Below are 21,576 nucleotides of genomic sequence, written 5' to 3'. Positions count from 1 at the left end.
TCACCTTACAGAATGTCCTATTTTTGCCCGGTGGTGGCTGCACACGTGACACCACTGTTCCTATTGATGTGTCTCTGCTCTCAGGGCTTATTAGACTGACAGAAAGTGAGCATAGAGCAGTGGCCTGTGAGTCCCATTTTTTACCTGTTGGGTTCGATTCAACAAACGATCAAAGGGGGGACTCCATCGATTTTGCGCATCAAAGCCAGTTTACTTGTCAATTGGAGTACCACTCAGCCTGTAAAAAAACTGTTGTAGAATGACTTCTCGGGCTCTCGATCTTTGTTAAGTCTAACAAAATAACCCTTATTGTGTTATCAGAGTTTGACTCATACCAAGAACTAATAATCAGGATTTCGCTGACTTTGCTGAATCAGTTTTGACAGTTCTTATTTAATCTGTCTCTTGCTAGTTCTGCAACATTAAGAGAACGCAATACAAAATATCTGGAGCATTCTTTTAATACCGGCGTGATGACATCTATTAATAATTTAGACTGCAATTTAATCTTGAGTTTTATATTTTATTTTTATGGGCAGCTGTGGCTCAGGTGGTAGAGCAGGTCGTCCACTAATGAGAAGATCAGCAAAAGTATGTGTGAACAGGTGAATGCTGGTAGGTAGTGTAAAGCACTTTGAGCAGTCAGATTAGAAAGGTACTATATAAAGGCAGTAAATGTATCATAGCTGTGAGATGAGACAGCTATAAAACATGTATAATAAACGTTGACCTAACTACGAGTTTGACTGACACATATAATATGTAAGTGTTTTTGTGTCACTACACTATTATCTGTATTTATTATTTAATCATCAACCAGTTATCTTTATTGGAAGCACTTGACCTAAATTGATTCAAACCACACAAGCATGCAACAAGAGCATATAATATCAGTATTATTATTATTATAATTATCATTAATTCTAGTAGCAGGAAAGCTTTAGTATCCTATGAAAAGGTCTGTATCTCAAAAATGTTTCTCTGGAGGACAAACTCAATACTATGTGTTTATTTTTTATATTTATTTGTATTTATTGCAAACTTGCTCAAAATTCTTGGAGGTCAGTTAGCAAAAGTTTTAATCTAGGGGCTGCATAGTGTTGGGTATTGCTTGAAATATTTTGATATTGGTTTCAATACGATACTTAAGTTTAGGTGCCGGTACAAACTCGATACTCTTTTAGATACAGACATTCAATGGCAGCTTTTGGGAACATCATAGCTTCCAATAGTCGGTGCTACAGACACAGTTTGGTCAAGACAAAAAAAAAAAAACTGTAAAAATAGTCAAAGATGATCATACTTTCCCAGTACATGTTCAAATTCAAAGCTTATTTTCTCTTACCAACAGTCCAAAACAGTAAAATTACAACAAAGCAAATCTTCACATACGAGAAGCTGGAACCAGTGAATGTCACTCCATTGCCTAATCAATTGATCAGCTAATTGTTTCAGCACTTGTTCAGTGGAAAACCAGTAGTGTCAGCTTTCAGAATCCATATATTGCTTGGACCCCAGTAGCAACAGTGATACCAGAGAATAAATCTACTGTATGTTTTACACACACATTGAATTCATGTGTGACACCGTGAGGACAGTGTGTGCTGCCGTCGCATCAATATTTCAGCACAAAGCCTGTTGTTTTTGAAGAGTGGAACCGAGGCCGTCCTCCACCCCGGGCGCTCTATGAACTAGACCATCGTGTCAACAGCGATGCGGCCTGCACGTGCTGCTCCTGCACGCTGGCTAGCACCCATGGGCCTCTGGCACTCTCTGACAACCACCATGGCAAAAAAGGGGCATCGAGACGTGCACGTAGACACACAATGCTGTAAAGCCAACACACACACACACACACACTGCCACCCAGCATAAGCAGACGTGTCAAGCTCTTGTGTTGTGTTTGTGATTAAAGCCACAGCAATGATGATAAAAAGAGGAGCTGCAACAAAGGAGGATTTCATCTCTATCATTCCCTGCCATTTTTCGACACATATCCAAATTGGACAGTGTGAGACCAACATTCTCCACGGGTATCCCAAAGCGTTATGTACGCCCACCACTATGGTGGGGCGGGTGGCAGCATAACTCGATAGGCTTCTGGGTCTGCCCTTACTTTTACCTTGGAATACCTCCACAGGTGTCCAGGAGGCATCCTGATGAGATGCCAAATCTAGTTTGATTGGCAAATGAAACCAAAAAGAAGGAGGAAAAAGGAAACTTTGGATGTCACCCAACAAAATTCCATTATCATGTATGGCCTGTTCTCTCTCCGCAGCAAGAGATTAATCACAATTGAAGGGTGTCAGACAAACTGTTCGAATCAATTCATGGTTTGGTCCAGAATATCCTCTATAGGGGATTGTACTATAACATTTTGTCGCATTACATTTGGGCACTCAGCATTCTCTGTGAAAGCCACTACTTAGTGGAATACTCTACCTTATGACCTGAGGATCAGTATATTTTAAACCAGATGATAAAGTCTGCTAAAAGCTTCTCAGCTCTGTAACCAGTGACTCTACTGAATGTAATGTGCTATAATGTAACTCTGGTACAGTACGTCACATGATCAAATCATTTATATCTAACACTGTACATGGTCCCAATAAATAAATGACTAACACCCAAGATGAAGGTATTAGATTGCTTGTATTTGTCCCACCGACACATCAACTCATAAAACAAAGTTAAGTAGCAAATCCTCACAATTGAGAGGCTGAAAACAGATGATTTGGCATTTTTTTAGAAGATTGGAAGGGGGGTCTCAGTTCCTCTGGGCCATGCAAACAACACATGGAACAACCTTAGCAACGACCTTAGTAACAAAGGCTATGGAAAAGATGGCTGTTTGTGGCATGTTTGCATGTACAAACAATCCGAAATCATCATGACGAGGAAGTAGAGGTAACATTGCAAAATGAAGTGTACCAAACAGGTTAAAGACCAGGCTTTGGAGCATTTTTACATATGTTAACCTCAACTATGTTTAAATAAACATTCAACATCATAACAGTATTACAATCACAACATGTATTGTACCTCCCCTTTTAAAGCTGCATTACGTTGTATTCAGACCAAACTGCACCAACAAGCCCCCACAAAAAGCCGCCCCCTGTATTGTTTTAATGCGGGGTTATATTGGTCTGAATATCCTGCTGAAATGATTTTTGTAAAACAAGCTGATAGCACATCTAACCTACTAGCACCTAATCATTTTTATAGCTCATGAGCAAACATTCAAGCATATTAAACAGTTTCCTATTTACCTAGCAGGAGGGACAGTAGGATTGGATTTAGAGGATTTAGAGTCTAGTTTGTGGCCACCTGATGAATCTTAGTCTTATATCAACTACATTTTTTGCTATTTTTTTGGCCTCTGTCAACTAATAAGAAAAAAATCTGAGTTTTAGCTTCTAATTGCTCCACTATGTTCGCCAGCTAGTCACTAACTTTGTCTGACTGTTCTTTGGTGCTCAGCAGGTTGCATACAGTGGGATTATCAGAATTTAAAACAGCTGCCTGCTGCAGATGGAAGCAAAGTTGATTAGAGCAGAGTTTGTTGGCAGGAGGCTAAAAAGCTCCACTGAGCTGAGGAGAGCTGGATGATTTTCTGTGGGTTGTAACTACAAATGGCAGGCTTCACATTATAACTTATCATTTGACCCTTTGTTAAAATAATGTCCCCAAAATACTTCATTCCAATATACAGTATTTGCATCTGTAAGACCTCGAAGCCTTTCTCTAGTCGTCCTTGACTTTGGGTACATCTACAGATCGGCTGAGGACTGAAGATTATTGTGATTTCTGGATGATGACACTCATAATTTCCAAACATTTCCCTCTTGTCGCTGTTTGAAGATGCAAATGTGCCAAGTTGCCAGGTGCAGCTATAGAGAAGCATCTTCAGCAAAAAACCATAGTTGACAGTCCCCATTGAAATGCAATTCAAACAAGCAATTGCACCTCTCACCCTCTTACAGCCTCTCCATTTGCCCATCAACAGAATGAGCTCTTCAGATTGTTGATGTCTGACAAACCGTTCTGAGATGCTGTGCCCGTTTCTAGGGCAGACGGAATTCCACGCGGTAATTGCGGGGGAAAACGAAGCAGCTGATTCTATTGTGTGGTCTCATACACTGAAAAGGTCACTGATCTGTGGACTGAATGGATGCCTAGGGAATTACAATAAACCCTTTGTCTACACAGAGGAACCATCCCATCTCACCTACTGTTCCCTTCCCATCTAATCAGTATGTAGAGGCTGGCAGGAGAGATGACATTGACGAACCGTAGTCCTTTCCCATAGAGCCCGGGCATGCCGGGGGGAAGTCTATTGAGTTAATCTGCCACCCCATTTGCCTCTCATCGGGGTGGGCTGCTGGGAAAATGGGCACGGGGTGGTTGAGGTCAGAACAATCTAACACAGTTTCTTAGAGGAAACAGGTCCCCTCTGTTCTTATCATCATCCTCCGTCCTCTACAGTACATCTCTGCAAAACAGCATCTTATATGTCCTCTAGACCCAGGTGGGAAAAGAATTGACTGACATGTTTTAATGGCAGAAAGATAAAAGTAGCCATAGCGGAATGGCAGCCAGCCATAGGTCAGACTAAAGGGCAATGGTCTTCACAGAAGCACCAGCCCAGACTTAACTCTTTTAGGTCACTGGTCAATAAAGAGGAATAATGAATGACTAGCATTTGGCTTGAAATTACTGTTTCCATCCTCAAAGTGACAAAGCCCACAATCGATAGGAATTGAATTTAGCACCAGGTGGTGAAATTATAAGTGACAGGCGACACATGGCCACCGTTTATCTTGGTGCAGAGAGACAGACTTCAAAAGTGAAGGACATTTTCTGTTCATCAATAACACTTTCATGGCTGACAGCAGGCACAGAGAAAAAAGGTTGATTAAAAACTACTCGAAAGAAGACTTTTGATCTCCAGAATTTTATTTTACAAGTCTGCAGGGATCAGCAGGGCTGGGGGTATCTTTTCAAACTTTGTACTATACCTTTCAATACCATCAAAGAGTTCATAAAGAGGAGAATGATTGACCAGAATCTATGCCAATTTCCTTAAGTTAACATGATTCTTAACACTAGGGACACAGTTTGGTTGGTAACAGAAAAGTATCAAGATTTAATTCCCAGCCCTGTTGGTGTAAGAGACGTGTTACTGGTTAGGAGAATTCTAGTTAAAACTAACCATGAGTGAATTTCACAAAGCTCACAGTGAAGTCTTTAAATAGTTGTGTCTGTCTACAGGTGTGTTAAGACTGAGCACAAAGATAACCTTAAAGGTGATGCGAGTAAACACAAACAGATGTGTAATGGCCCTGAACAGTGTAAATGTAGGTGAAAGAACATCTGCACTAGTTGAGAATATTTTTACTTGAACCAAAGATTTGCGCCAATCCCGAAGCCCGAATCAAATGTTTAGAATTTTGGCTTGATAAATGACTTATTCAATTATAAAATCTGTTGCTGATTAACTTTCCAATGTTACAATATTTACTCTTGATATGCAAATGTAGGTATAGTAGGTAGGAGTAGCAACACAACAAAATGTGTGTCATACAGTACGTTCTCCATATTGGTCTAAATCTGTCTTGGCTCTTCAGTGAGGGAAAGCGATAGGGGATGAAGATAAGCCGCTCAGTCGTGTTAAGGCCACTGGAGATTAAACAGATCGTATAGGTAAAGCAGTTACCTGTTCACTGATTACAGTGGCAGCCTTTGTTCCTTGTAAAAGATAACGATAAGGCAGAGGCCGCTCAGGAGGTTAGTGATAAAGGACTTGAGCAGCCTGCCATGTCTGGCACCTCTGGGACTCCACAATCAGACTGGGAGGTTGGAGGGCACGCGGTGCGATGTCATCATCTGTCTGCTATCATATATGTTAACACACAGTGATGCAAAAAGCCTGATTTCCAAGACGGAGCGGGATGCGGAAGGAGAACAGATGATAGGAAGTCAGATGATTCACCCAGAGGTGACAGAGTAGAGCGGGATGCCTGTGATGACGGTGTGAGCAAAGTACCTTCACTTCCTGTGACAAAATATGAACTGAGAGAGTTTAAACATGACTAGAAGTGACTGTATTCCCATGACTATGATGCTGTTCTTCCCCTCTGCACTATACTAACTGTTACACAGGCACATTTTAAAGATTTCCACTCAGTAGCTTATATCTAGTAATGAATCAAATGACTATGTGTAATGTAAAAGGTGCCACTTGTAGTAATAAACTCTACCTGACTCTGTAGCTCCCCTCAGCTATAAATAGCATTTTAGCATCTTTTAACTTGCTGTTTTGGCTTTTCCCACCTACAAAATGTTGGATTTGGTTTAAGCAACATTTGTTATTACTTGTTAGCCATTGTAGTGTGCAGCTGTTTTCAACAATAAGCTCTGATAAACTACATATCTGGCACCAAGCGGGAGACAAAGTTAGAGGTTAGCTGGTGGAGCATTTACTGTAGCAGCTAATGTTCAGCATCAGGAGACAGAGGTTTCTATCAGAAGTTGGTGGAAGTGTAAACAAGGCTAAAAGGAAAGTGAATATTACATTTGTCATGTGGCCAAAATCCCCTAATGTTATACCATATCTGCCAAAAGTGTAAATAGGAAACAGTTTGCTAACATGATAGCTAACAACTTGTGTTGTGTATCCCCAAGGAGCCAAAACAATCCATTAACCCTTCTGTCGTCCTCCCGGGTCAAATTGACCCTGTCTCTTTTGACTGTTCCTTCTTTCCTTCCTTCCTCTTTCTTTAATTTTTCCTTCGTTCTTCGTCTCCTTCCCTCTTTCTTTGCTCCCTCCTCCTTCCATACTTCTTTCCTCACTTCCTTCCTTCCTTCCTCCCTTCCTCATGTCCTTCCCTCCTTCCTCTTTTCCTCTCTCCTTACTCCTTCCTTCCTTCCTCCCTTCCTGCTTTCCTCACTTCCTTCCTTCCTTCCTCTTTTCCTCCCTCCCTCCCTCCTTACTACTTTCCTTCCTTCCTCACTCCTTCCTTCCTTCTTTCCTCCCTTTCTTCCTTCCTTCCTTCCTTCCTCCTATCCTTCCTTCTTTCTTACTTTCCTTCCTTCCTTCCTTCTTTCCTCACTCCTTCCTTCCTTCCTTACTCCTTTCCTTCCTTCCTTCTTTCCCTCTTTCATTCCTTCCTCGACCTGAGGACAACAGGAGGGTTAATGCAGCTTTAAAGAAGTCAACATTAGATTTATATTATCTTAATCTTCACTACTACATGTAATGTAACACATTAGTGACTTAAGTGACCAGGTAATTAACTCCTTTTTCATATATTAAATAGTCTTTTCCTGCTTTTTTCATAGTAATAAACAGGAGTTGTAAGCATGAGGAAGAAGAGTCATCCTTAATGAACAGAAGCACCGCCAACCCAAGACACTGAAAGATTAGCAACACATAAAGAAAAAAAAAAGGAATAAAGGGAAAAAAAGAAGTGCTTGTGCTGCCCACACTGTCTGACTGACAGCTGGTAATCACTGGACCACTGAGCCAGAACGCCACAGCAGCCTGCCACTGAACCAGGGATGCTGAGCAATTTTTAAAAAATGACCTCATGGATGTTTAATTAACATGAGATGAAGTCATAGAAATTAGTGTCCTGAAGCTAAAATTAAAAGAAAAAAAAAAAGAAATAGGGAGGAGCTGCTGGTAGACACAGTGTATCACATTAGATAGCAGTAGCATGACTATCCTACGTGGAGACACCCTAATACTAGGCCTGATCTATTCTGGAATTTTGGGGCTGATGCCGATACAGAGTTATTGATATATCGGCCAATAATATCATATGTACAGAATATATAGATAAACACACATTTTTCGTATTGATCCCTCAAATGTAATGAAGGTATGATATTTTACAGTTTAACTATGAAATGACATCAGTGCACTACAATCGTAAAAATATTTGGGAATTTAATAACTAGAATCAGCTATGAATAATAAAAAGTGTAACAAACAAAAGAAAAACAACAACATATGCATATATTAAACCCTAAAAGGGTCATCCTTAAAATGCTGCCTATATAACTTTACTAAATACAATTTAAAAAAATATATATATATGTGGGCACATACTGGACAACATAAACCGATACCAATATATCTGTGATAGGTCAATATCAGCTGACTGATATATGAATCGGGCTCGACCTAGTACTGCTTTAAATCTTTTTCTCCACTACAAGCATAAAGACTGAGGCTTTTTCAAAGGCCTTTGCACACATGTGGAGCTGCAGTTGTGTGTATGTGAAAATGCTCTCCTAAGGAAAAGGTCACAAAGGCCTAAAACACACATGTGCAGTTTAGCGCCTTTTAACACCCAGAACTGCTCAAACATTATATGGATTTGCTTGTAAAGGGTCATAAAATATGACTTTTATGACTGTTTTAGGTTTTAAAGGTCTCATGTGATGATGGGAAATGAAGTCTATTTTTAATGCATGTAAAACACTTAATAATGGCACAAAATATACTGTCCGGCTGTAAGTTTGGACCTTGAAAAACTGATTCAATACCCTGGTATGCTTGTTCTGAGAATGCATGAGGTGACTCTTAGATTTAACCTTTCAAATGTTAGTGTCCTTTATCAATCCAGACTATGTTTCTGCTTCAGTTTACCATCATTTTTTTATAATCTAAAGGTCAGGATTACAGCACCTTTTAATAAACCAAAGCAGATAATCCAGCTGCCGTACAGCACCCTGCAGGGAGCCTGTGGCATTTGAATAAGAACAGCTGATACACAACAATGATGTGAGCCCATATGGAGGTGACAGGTAGGCTGGAGTTGACTGGAGGCTACAGTTATGGTATGAAAGGTACATTACAACAAGCCTACAGCTATTATCAGATTGGACTGTTGTTTGCAGATAAATCACATCCTTGTTGTTTGGATTTATTTGACAATGGCTCCAGCATGGATCATTGATTCTTTCCCTGCACGCCTATAATCTATTACACTATAACATGCAAGCGGCTTCATCTCCAGCGGTCATTCCTCTGCTCGTGTCTGCAGGCTGGATGGTGGATGTGTTCCACTCTCATGTCCTACCTGTGGAGCAGAACAGGTGACAGTGAATGTGCGCAACGACGGACACTCACCAACTGATTCAGCGCGCTTTAACGAGGAAAAGGGAGAAAAAAAGAAGCAAGTCCGAAGTTGGAACTAGCCGCCAGCTACCATCTTCCGCAGGGATGAAGGAGACGAGAAAGTGAGGAGTGTGAGGGAGTCCGCCCGGTTCCCAGCGTTACACCGATTCATTACAGCTGACACGGCCGGAGCCGCTGCACAGTGGACTGTACAGAGCTGATCCCCACTTCACTGTGCGCTCATACCCAAGCAGCAGCAACAGGGAGGAGCATCAAGTTGCGCGCTGTGAGGCCGGACGATACAGGAAAACTGAGGGACATACCTTCAAAGTAAAAACTAAGACAACAGCTCCCCGTAATTTGTTTCCATGTGGGGAAATGTTATATAGCAGAACATGCAAATTATTAGGATGTAAATATAAACGCAAAATATGAACATATCAAAATAACAACAGCAATAAACATGTGAGTGACCTACAGAATATATGAAATTAAAAATGTATCGGCTTAATAGAGATCAATACAAAAAAATGACCAATTCCTGACCTGAAGCTCTCCATGTGTAGTAACAACACTGAAGCTCAACAGCTAAAACAGAACATTTAGTTTACTAAGAAATACTATTCATCATGACACAATATTATAACAATATAGTAACTATAATTCACTCATTCAGTTACTCAAAATAGACTAATTACAATGGAGTGCAGTGTGGTACAATTATCAGTATTATTATTATTAGTAGTAGTAGTAGTAGTAGTATCATAAATAGTAGTACTGGTAGTAAAAGTAGCATATTATTAGAGGGGCTTAAAGTATTTATTTTCAATGTTTTGAGTCTTTGATTTTATTTTGAAGCGACAGTAGTACCGCTTCCTGCGTAATTCTCGTGAGCTCTCGCTGTTTTGTGTCGCCGCTGTTGCTCAAAGGTTCGTACCATTGTCTTGTCGGTAAGGGGTGCACCTTATCTCCACACTGTAATATTCAAACATGGCACCGCCTGTTTACCTGTCATTTGATCCAATCACTCACTAATTACCCTGCGCTCCTAACCCGCGCATATGCATATTTATCTCCGCCTCATCTATCGCTTCATAGGGGGATAATAAAACCGAGGGACGTGTATTGTACATACTACCACCTTAAAATAGAAACATTGGTCTAGTAATAGCAGGAGAGCGAATAATCAACAGTGTTTCCAGTATAGAAATGGCTTATTTTAATCACCAGGCTCTTACAGTGTCAGTATTTGTCTTTTATTTATCTTATTTGCTATCAGTTAATTAGAAACAAATGCGTCACTATATGAACTCACTGCCACCAACAGACTGAAGAGCCATGGGAGAATAACAGGGAAAACACATCCTGCTGATAATACCACTCACAACTATAGACACATTATTATAGCAACATCCAATCAAAAGAAGAGCTCCATCATCCATGTAAACAGGAGCAGCCCCTGGAGAAATACCTGGACATTGGTATAACACTGTAATGAAGCTGTTATCTGATTAACATCAAACTCATTAGTGCCCCTCCTTAGTTTAAGGGAGATAAATAAAGAGAAGGGGAAGCTTCATCTTTGCACTGAAAACGAACGATTCACAGGTGAACACCTTCGCTGTGTTTGTGAAGGTCAGACACACACACACACACACACACACACAGATGGAGGCTTTGCCCCCCTGTTGCTTTCGACTCACCGTCTGACCTTCATCGTCTCGCATGTGTTGACTCACTGCCCACTGCCACTTCTGCTGAAACAAAATCATTATTATTCCTATTTGCCTCCTGTTTTTAAGGTGACTTTGCAATGGCTTTATTGTGCATGTAGGCTATTAGAGCTTTTACTAATCAATTCCCTTCAGCATGGAAATATGAATACAGGTTGTGATGCATTATAAGGCTCCCACTGCTTTCTCCTTAACAAGTCTAAAAAAAAACATGTTTATGCAAGAAGAGGTCAGTTTAGTGGATGTTCACAGATAGATGTACAAATTGTTTTATTGTATCTAACTCCGTCATTCTGATATATGATTGCGTCAGTGGGTTAAAATGTAACACACAGCTTATCTCAGTGCGTCATTTTCAGTCTTTCCCTTACTCAGCATTCACTGTAAAGAGGTCCAGATTGTCAGACAACATTTTGTCCAGATAAACTTCTCTATTGCAACAATATAATTGCCTATAACAGGCACAGCTCACAGGCATGTTTACCGGTAAGCCTTTGTTTATTGGGGGCATTGCATTTAAGCTGCAGGGGTGGGGACCACATAAGATTCGGTAAAAAAAAACAAAGTAAACCGTCAAAAAAGTTGAACCGGTTGCCAACTTTTGCTGGAACACAGCTTGATGTCATCCAACATGGTGCTGCGTTGACCAACTATATAAGAGAGCAATCAGACCGGAGATGCTTATGAGAAAAAGAACCTTGCTTATCCAGCCTGTCACCAACATGTAATACAATAAAACATATGGAAAAGAACCATATAGCATGCATAAATATCTTGAATGCATCCAAAGAGCAACAGTTTCTAATATGTCTAAAGTTTGCTTAAGTTGTACTTTATGGTTTTAACCACTTTTTAAAACATATTTCTTAAAGGTCAAATTTGGATCCAGCGTCACACCAAGATATTGCAAATCAGTCACTACGTCAATCCTTTCACCTTTGATGAGAATATCAACATTAGGAGGGACTTTGAACAGTTAGGTGATCAGAACAGGCGTCACAGAACAAGACTAAAGGAGCATAAGCAGGCAGGCAAGAGTCCAAAAGGAGGCAAAGGTAAAAAAAAAAAAAAGCAAGGTAGGTGTGACCCAACTGATGATATGGTGGTATCTTAAATGGTGATATGTTATGGTTCTTGGCAGGTTTTGAGAGCAGGTGTCCAAGTAGGTGATGAGGTATAGTAATATACACACTGGGGACCACTGCTGGACAGGGAGGGGATGGCAAGCTTTGAAATGACAGCAGAGATTAAGGACTGGCAAAGTGACCACAGAGGAACGGATGCCAAAAAATATGATTTTATTTGGCTGTGAACATGAAAGTTCAACCACACTGAACAAAGTCCATGTTGATGAATATTTACTAGCAATGTGAACATTACAACTGAAAACAACATGATTTAAACCTCATTGGCTCATGATGCAGTGGTTAATAATGGATATAAAGTTTCAATATGCTGATGGGGGGGAAAACCCAATAAGAATATATACCTTTAACAGCAACCAGTTTTTCATTCTTATGTTAGAAAAATATGTGATGCTGCAAGAGGCAAAAAATACACACACAAACACACACACACACACATACACATACACACACACACACACACACACACACTGTAAGACAATTTAAGAAATATTATGTAAAAACACAAGAAATCCAATATGAATAATACAACTAATAACATTGGATACTCCATGTACGGTAATATTATAGGAACAAGTAAAATAGCAAATCTAATAAAAGTAAATAATATAGTGTTTTTCTGTTGTGTTGGTATTATTAGATTTAAATGTCTATATTATTCTTCTATTTATATTCTCATTATTTTTGCTTTCTTTCTGTAAGTGACATGGATATAGTAAATCATGTGATTTTATAATATCATTTATAGGCTACATGAGACGTTTGAGGCAGGATTTTTTTGTGGATTACACATTCAAGCAAACACATAGTACACATTTGAGGAAATAAAGAATATGACATAATTAAACACAACACTATGATAATGGGACGTTCTCGCTTTTGCGCATTGACATCCAATTGGTCAAACTTTTGGAGTGAAGACTCGCTGAGCCAATCACAGCCTGGGTGTGAGATTACAGAGACTCCTTATGACCAAGCATGTTATTGACAGGCACGCCCTGTAAGAAGTCAACTCACTGATGTGAGCCACCCGAATACTGCCGGAAGTTGGAAGAAATATCCATCAAAATATAATAGCGTCAACACAGACGGTGTCAACAACACGTTAATATATTATTCCGTGAATTTGTTGCCTTCCATATAGATATATATCCCCTAAAATACATAAATATACAAACTGGAATAACATATATGTCGTTAGTGTGTATGTTTAATAGTCAATCATGTTCACAGGAGCTGTAAAGCTTTTATTTTGAAAGGATTAGAGGGATGTCCGTGGGTTGATTTAAGCAGACTTGACGTCGCCATTTTGTTTGAGTTTCTTCCTGAAGTTTGTGAATTTGTACGACTTCCATCCAAATAGTGAATTAAAACCATCATGGGGGCTTGTTTGGCGCTGGGTTCAATTGGCAGCTGTGTAAGTAAACATTTACCGGTTGTAATGTTGATACATAAAGTACATAAACGTAGTATTTTAAACAGTTTCTCGACTAATGTATCTTAGCTAGGTCATGCGTTTATTAGCTAAGACGACGTTTGGTGTTTTGGTTTCGACACAACGTCCTGTGAAACTAGAGAAAAAAATCCGATATTTTATTGATAAAAGCTTTTGTACATGTCTCATGTGGTTTTACATTTATTTTTAAGCTGAAAAGTAGTTACTGTTAAATTCGGCATAACAAGCCACAACCTTAAAACAACCAATAAACCTATTAACACATAATACATGTCTTTAAAGCGTTAACGTTACAGTTGGATAACGTTAACTTAGTCGTCCTCTTCTAGTGGAAAATTGTGAAAATAAGCGCCCCCTTATTTTTTAAGTGAATAAAGTGGTGGTGTTATGAAGTTGACTTAAACAAGACCGACTTGTCTAACATGTTTTGCTACATGACGTTTTATGTTGACATGCATGAATTTCCAGATTTTTGAATGGAGTTTGGTGTGAGAGCAGGGGCCTTCGCGCTGTGCTTTAACTTTATTTTAAGGTCTTTTATAAGCTATTTTTTCTATTTGCGGTTTATAATGAGTATATGTACAAGATGTAAACCTGTTTAATGTGAAAGGTGTTTTTTTTTTTTTAAATGCAACACTTCCGGGTTTTACTCAAGGATCCTACGCGTTCCTGTTTTAGTTGGCTATTTGTATAAATGATATCCATCATAAGCATCATTGCATTGATCCCTTCTGTGTGCATTTACGTTCATTGGGTTTTTCTAACAACATAGCATTGCAGTTTATATATATGAGACTTTGACACTGTTATGAATCTCATGAAAACTAACCTGTAAAGTAAAACCCACTACAAAGCAAAAGCATTCACCTCTTTCAAGTCATTCCAGGTGAAGATGTTTACTAAAAGTTGCCTAATAATTTGAATGGAGATCATCTGTTTGTAATCCATGTGTTTAGGTCAGATACACAGGGTTCCCAGGGTCATGAAATTCATGGAAAAGTTATGAAATGAGAAAAACTGTTTTCCAGGCCTGGAAATGCTTTGGAATTAGGTGAATGTTTTGGAAAAGTTTTGACGGATATAAGACAGGCTGCATGAACTTGGACCCCCTTGGAAGAATATACTAATCATCAATCTCTATACTTTTAGCTTTTTAATATCTTCTAATATGTGATCTGGGGCCAAACACTTCCTCTGGATGTAATTATTAAAAGGACCCATCATTTAGTGAGATCAAAGTGTCAAAACACCTGTTAAAAGGCTCCAGAATACAGGAAATGACATCTACTCTGTTAAAAATGTTCTGAGGGAGGACCCTTTGTTAAACCACTTAAATTAAGTCATGGAGATGTGGTAAAATATTATGGAAAAGTTTTGAAAATTCACTGGTAAAAATGTGTGGGAACCCTGGATACACCTGCGTTTGAAAGCTCCAGCTGCTGCGCTGTCAACTTCTAAGCACCAAACAATGGAAGGATATGATTTCCAACACACTGAATCCTCCTCATATTATAATCTAATAAAGTCACTGAAAAAGCAGCTCAAGTAGGCAATCCTCAAACACTTGTGTGTCTGTGTGAGAAGGACACCAGTGATGGAGGCCACCAGCTGCCTCTGTTTATTACAGCTGTGGCCCGGGTGCTCAGCTGAGACATTCTCAAATAACATCTGGGCTAGTTTTTGCCAGAGGGTAAGACTCAGAAACAATCTGTGATCCAATGAGACCAAAACAAGCCAAACACAAACTGAAGCTTTGCAGTGTCATTCTCTAGGGATGTGTCTGTGCAGCTGGACCCTGAAGGAAGGCTGGTGCTAAATCCAGAGAAATCCTTAAGAAAATATGACTTAAGTCTGCAAGAGAGCTGTGAATTTAGAAGATTTACTCAAAGTTAAATTGGCTTAAAACATAACATGTCCTGGAGTGTCCAGATCTCCATCCAAAGCAGGATTTGACAGTTAGATTATACTCACTGTCTCCATCCAACCTGTCAGAGCTGGAGAAGGTCTGCAGAGAAGAGAGCCAACACAGTGTGTGTTGGCTCTCTTCTCAAAGCTGTAACTGATCCCAAAAGTACCTCCATCAAATACTGACTTGAAGGAAGTGAAAAATACTTTCACTATTAATGTTAGTGTTTTGCATTTTATAGAGAATGTTCTGTTCATCCACTGTCAATACTTTGTTTTTGGTTTTTGCACTCGTGCAGATACAGCGAATTACAATTTAAATAAGCTTTATTGGCATGGCAACTCAGAAATCAGTGTTGCCAGAGCTTTACAGATGATAAAAGAAATATCAACAAACATATCAAATCTGATATAGTAAAAGCCTTTTTCCCCCACAGAGGTAATCACACAGAAACATGTATCACATAGCTTGTTTCTCTTAGTTTTTGACAGTACTGAACATTTCTTGCAGCTATTGCTATTGCTACACACTGACTCTTCTCCCCACATAGATAGAGCAGATTCTAAGGTTTGGGGAGATGGCTCACCTCAGGATATATATTATTTATTATCCACATCTGAGCTTGAGTACAGGTACCAAAACCTTTTTATACCTTATTTTGAGAAATTAATGTGTTTCTAAAACCAAAGCAACTGTTTCAGCTCTTTTACATGCTGTAGTTCAGCTTGTCAAATGTGAGAATTATATATATTTGGCAGAAAAGTTCATATTTTTTTAGTTGTGAGATATACATACAAACTAAAGAAATCACTGTGGACTGAATTTTTTCACTATTCTTTTTAATATTTTATAAATTAAAGCAATTATTCGACTTATTGAGACATGAAAATAATCATGCATTTCCTGTTAAAATAAACTGTTTAAATACAAGAAGCTGTACAAGAACTTCAAAATAAAGTGCTGTCTGGTCCAAATGCACAAATCTGAGAGCTTTCAGTACTTGTGTTGTGATACTGTGTGATTGGTCCACACCAAAAAAGAGTCATTGTTCCATACCCAGTTTTAATATTGTAAAAGTAAAACAAGAAAAAAGGCACTTAAGGCCACTGTAATGTTTTTTTGTGTAGCTGTTGTCCGTCATGTTTTAAAGAGTGGTTTTATTGCCATGGCAGATGATTCTCATCGTCACTGCACTGTTTACACCCAGGGCCTGTGTACTCTACTGCACGCTCATATTTAATGAAGGATGGCTGATCTGAGCCACAGTCCCCTCTCAGCAGTCTCCGTGTGAATCACGCAGGAATCCCCGTGATCCCGTTCACAGCTCCGGATCAGGGACGGAAGAGATTTGCAAAGACGGCGGCTCTAATCACGAGACCGATCGCTGCCGCCTTGAATCACCATTTGTCTCTTGCTTTCCTGGAAGCGTGCAGGAGGAGAAAGATGGTTGCCGTGACAGCAGACACAATGTTTGTTTTGTTGTTTGTTTGTTTTTTTCTCCCTCCCTCCATCCACAGTCGTTCCAAGCCACGCATGCATTATCCTGATTATCCCACACCACAGCAGCTCTGTCCCTGAGACTCATTTAATATGAATCTGCTAATTCTCTCCCCTTGTCTCTTTACTCCAGGCGTCCTGTTTGTGCGGCTCGGCCTCCTGCCTCCTGTCATCATGCTGCCCTTCAACATACAACTCCACCATGAGCCGGCTGGCCTTCTCCTTCCTCCTGATGCTCGGGACTCTGGTGTCAGTCATTATGATCCTGCCAGGCATGGAGGAACATCTTAAAAAGGTACATTAGATAAGACTGGATTAGATCAAGTGTAATTGGGGGTGCTTGGCTGCTGCATCAGCCACTATCAATCTTTTTATAAGGCCCAAGTTTGCTCAACCAACATCTCATTTCCCATTCAAGACAAACATGGTTCACAAGGTTGTAAACCAGCAACAGTGACATAACAGATGAGCTGTTTTTTTTTTTTAAATAACCAGGGTTGATTGTTTAATTAAAAAAAAAAAAAAGATAGTCAGTATCACAATGTGCTGTCTTCCACTCATTTTTTCCTTTTGTGTGTGTTCACATGTCAGATTCCAGGTTTCTGTCGAGGCGGCTCGTCCATACCTGGTATAGAAAACAAGGTGGACTGTGACATCATCGTCGGCTACAAGTCAGTGTACCGCATGTGCTTCGCCATGGCCTGCTTCTTCTTCCTCTTCTCCATCATCATGATCCGAGTGCGCAGCAGCAAGGACCCCCGAGCCGCCCTCCAAAATGGGTTTGTACCAACTGCAGCTTCAGGACCACAGCTCTGTGTAATGAGAGTGTGCTGCACTCTGTTGGCCAAACATCAGTACTGCACCACTAAGATTGTTCTGCACGTACTCAGAATAACTTTACTTTTTTCTTTTCAGTTTCTGGTTCTTCAAGTTTCTGGCGCTGGTCGGCATCACTGTGGGAGCTTTCTTCATTCCAGATGGAGAATTTACTACAGGTAGAATGTGTGTTTGTGTCAAAAGCTTCAGTACGTCACCACAGTGTGTTTGAACGACTGATGGAAAACTATAAAGTCACAGCTAGCCACAAATGCTTTCTCAGAATCATACTGTCTGGTTTTTGTCTTTTATTTTAGTCAGTTATAAATCAGATTTAAATAACTTAGGCATTTATAGACTTTTTATTTGTTTGTTTTGGCAACGTTTTTTCGGCAGCTTGAAACAACATTTAGCATTTTTTAGGACTTAAGTTTGTTTCTTTACATGAAAAAAGATACATCCTGAAGTAACAATAATTTATCTGCTATTTTTTGTCTCAATTAACCAATTAATCATTTTGTGACAAAACATATCTTTTGTCCAGTCATCAGCCCAAAACAAATCTATCAGGTATTTTAAAAAGTGTCAATTCCTCACATTTGAGAAGCTGGAACCAACAAATTGTCTAAAACAAGTATTTGATTATCAAAATAGTTGCTGATTAATGTTCTGTCAGTTGATTAATCAACAAATTGTTGCAGCTCTTTAGAAAAATGTATTTATGTTCTTTGACATTAGAGTAAAATAAGTAAATTAAAGTAAGAATTGTTTTGGTTTTAGTAAACTCGGGTAGGGCTGGGCGATATGACCAAAATCTCATATCCTGATATAGGTAATTTCATATGCCCATCCAATCTATCTATTATCAATGTAATCTGCACAAAAGATGGATAGACATCAAATGATGAAAAATGCTGCCATAAAATGTGTGATTTGCATCACAACTAAATAAACAACAGAGCTAAATATGAACCATAGATGTTTTCTCTTGTCATACGATGTATATCAGCATATCACACAGCCCTAAGCTTGGTTATCTTGTATTAAAGTATTGAACATTTTCAGACAGTTAAGTAGCACTAGTCACAGCAAGAGGTTTTAGAAGGCTGGTGGTCCATGTGTTGCTCTGTGTTTAATCTTCTGTAAGGCTTTTTGTTGGTTACTTGGTAATTAACCTCCTTATGAATGTCCCTGTCATTGCACCACCTAATCACCTTCTAAACAAATGTCCTCAACCCTCTTCTGTCTCATCACAGTGTGGTATTATTTCGGTGCCACCGGTTCTTTCATCTTCATCATCATCCAGCTCATCCTGCTCATAGACTTCGCCCACTCCTGGAACCAATCCTGGCTGGAGAAGGCAGAGGAAGGAAATCAGAAAGGCTGGTTTGCAGGTAGAAAGGCAACAAACACTCCATTTATCTCAAGAAACCTTGAAGTACACATGTGTGGTAGTGGTGAATATACAGTATATACACTACATAAACTACACCATGTGAGAAATAAATAACACTGATTGAACTACATGGAAAAAGGCCAGTGTTCATATAAAATAACTTTTATAGACTCAGCTGCCAAACCAGCTGCAGTCATTTTAATGTGTGACAAATTCTCCTGTTCTTTCTCGCAGCTCTGCTGTCCTTCACCATCGTTCACTATGCCCTGGCGTTCACCGCCGTTGTGCTGTTTTACGTGTTTTACACCCAACCTGATAACTGCACAGAGCACAAGGTCTTCATCAGCCTCAACCTCATATTCTGCATCATTGTGTCCATCGTGGCCATTTTGCCTAAAGTTCAGGTAATGTAGACGTTTTAGAGGGCAGATGCTATTGGTTTTATTCATATGGGAGATACTAATCATTGATACTTTGTGCCCTGGTCTTCCTATTTCTACTGAAATATGCTACTGCAGTAGTGGAGAGCAGTTTGTTTTACCGTCACTACGTTATTTATTTTCCTCCACAGGAATCTCAGCCCAGCTCAGGCCTGCTCCAGGCTTCCATCATCTCCCTCTACACCATGTACGTGACCTGGTCAGCCATGACTAACAATCCCGGTAAGTCCAGTCAGTCTGAGTCACAACACATCAGCATTTTATTCATGACTCGAATTGGATAACTTCACTATTATTAGCTGTCCTCATTGTTTTCTTTGTTTCCCAACTCAGACAAGCAGTGTAACCCCAGTCTGTTGAGTCTGGTCCAGCCCAGCAGTCCAACACCTCCACCTGCTTCTCCTACCACAGCTCCCTCAAGTGTCCAGTGGTGGGACGCACAGGGCATCGTGGGATTGATCATTTTCTTGTTCTGTACTCTTTACGCCAGGTAGTGTACTGTGAAAACTATGATCTTCACGACATGCATCCTGGATATTAATATTGTTCTCTGACAGCGCACAACCACATAGCAGGAGGCACGTATCTCAGATGTTTCTTGTCCTATGATCTGCTACTGTATGTCAATATGAGTTCCTGTGATCTCGCCTGCCACAGCATCCGATCTTCCAACAACTCCCAGGTGAACAAGCTGATGCAGACGGAGGAAGGTCAGGGTCTGACCGCTAACGAAGAGGTGGCAAGTGAAGACGGAGTCCGACGGGCCATAGACAATGAAGAAGAGGGAGTCACCTACAGCTACTCCTTCTTCCACTTCAGCCTCTTTCTGGCCTCCCTCTACATCATGATGACCCTCACTAACTGGTACAAGTAAGTGTCCTCCCATGTTGCCTTGCCTCCTCACTAACTCCCACAGTTAGGCCGAACTCCCTCTGACTTTGTTCTTGGCTCTGTAGGCCCAACACCGACAGCTCGGCCATGCAGAGTTCCATGCCGGCCGTGTGGGTGAAGATCAGCTCCAGCTGGCTCGGCCTGGCCCTCTACCTCTGGACCCTGGTGGCCCCGCTGGTGCTCACAGACAGAGACTTCAACTAAAACGGTGAAGTCTCACTCTAGGTGGTTGCTAGCCTCTCGCTATTTGCACCATATGGAAAAAGAAAGCTTAAAGTTGTTCTGCTTGATTCTTTGATGTAGTCACGGCTCCACATTTAAGGTTGGGGATTTAAATGGTGATATGCTTTGTTGTAGACTTTAGTCACTGTACATCTTACCTAAATGTTTATCCTTGTGGCTTAAACCAGTTTAAATGAGCAGTTTTTCAGAAACACAAGATTGTAAGAGTTAAGCTTTAATCCCACATTCCACTTTCTTATCTCAGGTTATTTTTAAAATTCTCTTTTCTTTACTGTTACAATATATTAAAATTAAGAGCACTAAGCGCCTTTTTTTATAGAACAAGACCAAATAAAATCTGTCCAGAAATGTTTTCTTTCACTACATTTACAGACATTTATATTTTGAAATCATTCCATTTAAATTAGTTTAAGCTAATGTCAAAATTTGTGAGAAACTTTTTGAAATGATAGATTTTTATTGCTCAGCATCGTTCTAACACACGGTTGAAGTGCCTTCTTATGTTTTGCACACAAAACCTATTAAGAGGAACCTTTTTTTATATCTTTAATTGTTAATGTGACATTCAGATATCATTATGTTGTTTCTTCCATATTTGCACCTTTTTATGATAATCAATAAAGCTGAAAAAGAAAAAGGCACCAGCTCTGGTCTGTAGGTGGTGCTGTTGTTCTTCAAAATTACAATGGTTTTTTTCTTGTTGTTGTTGTTGCTGGATTTCATGATAGATAACTGATGTGGACAAACTGTATGTGTGCTGCAGGCTCTCTAAACCTACATATGAATCTGTTCTTCTTCTAGACACACTACATAGTGAATTAGTCAATGTTTTCTCCAGAAACTGCAAACATAATGTCATCAAGTCTCGGTCTGCAGGGACTTCCAAATGCTTCACGGCCCCCCCTCCTCCCTATTAATCACATGAT

General features: G+C 39.8%; 1 protein-coding gene across 1 annotated transcript; it reads left to right on the top strand.

Annotated features, from left to right (window-relative positions):
• Positions 1-13,304: 13,304 nt before the first annotated feature.
• Positions 13,305-21,289, top strand: LOC133996529 (serine incorporator 1-like). The gene is made up of 10 exons (XM_062436113.1): positions 13,305-13,422; positions 16,998-17,159; positions 17,456-17,643; positions 17,780-17,859; positions 18,937-19,074; positions 19,311-19,480; positions 19,648-19,738; positions 19,850-20,006; positions 20,174-20,386; positions 20,473-21,289. The coding sequence occupies exons 1-10, from the start codon at positions 13,384-13,386 to the stop codon at positions 20,609-20,611; spliced, it is 1,377 nt and encodes a 458-aa protein (XP_062292097.1). The 5' UTR covers positions 13,305-13,383; the 3' UTR covers positions 20,612-21,289.
• The last annotated feature ends 287 nt before the right edge of the window (positions 21,290-21,576 follow it).

The sequence above is a fragment of the Scomber scombrus genome, chromosome 16, assembly GCF_963691925.1.
Source record: "Scomber scombrus chromosome 16, fScoSco1.1, whole genome shotgun sequence".
Taxonomy (NCBI): domain Eukaryota; kingdom Metazoa; phylum Chordata; class Actinopteri; order Scombriformes; family Scombridae; genus Scomber; species Scomber scombrus.
Note: the sequence above shows the minus strand (reverse complement) of the source record. Positions and strands in the feature narration are given on the sequence as shown.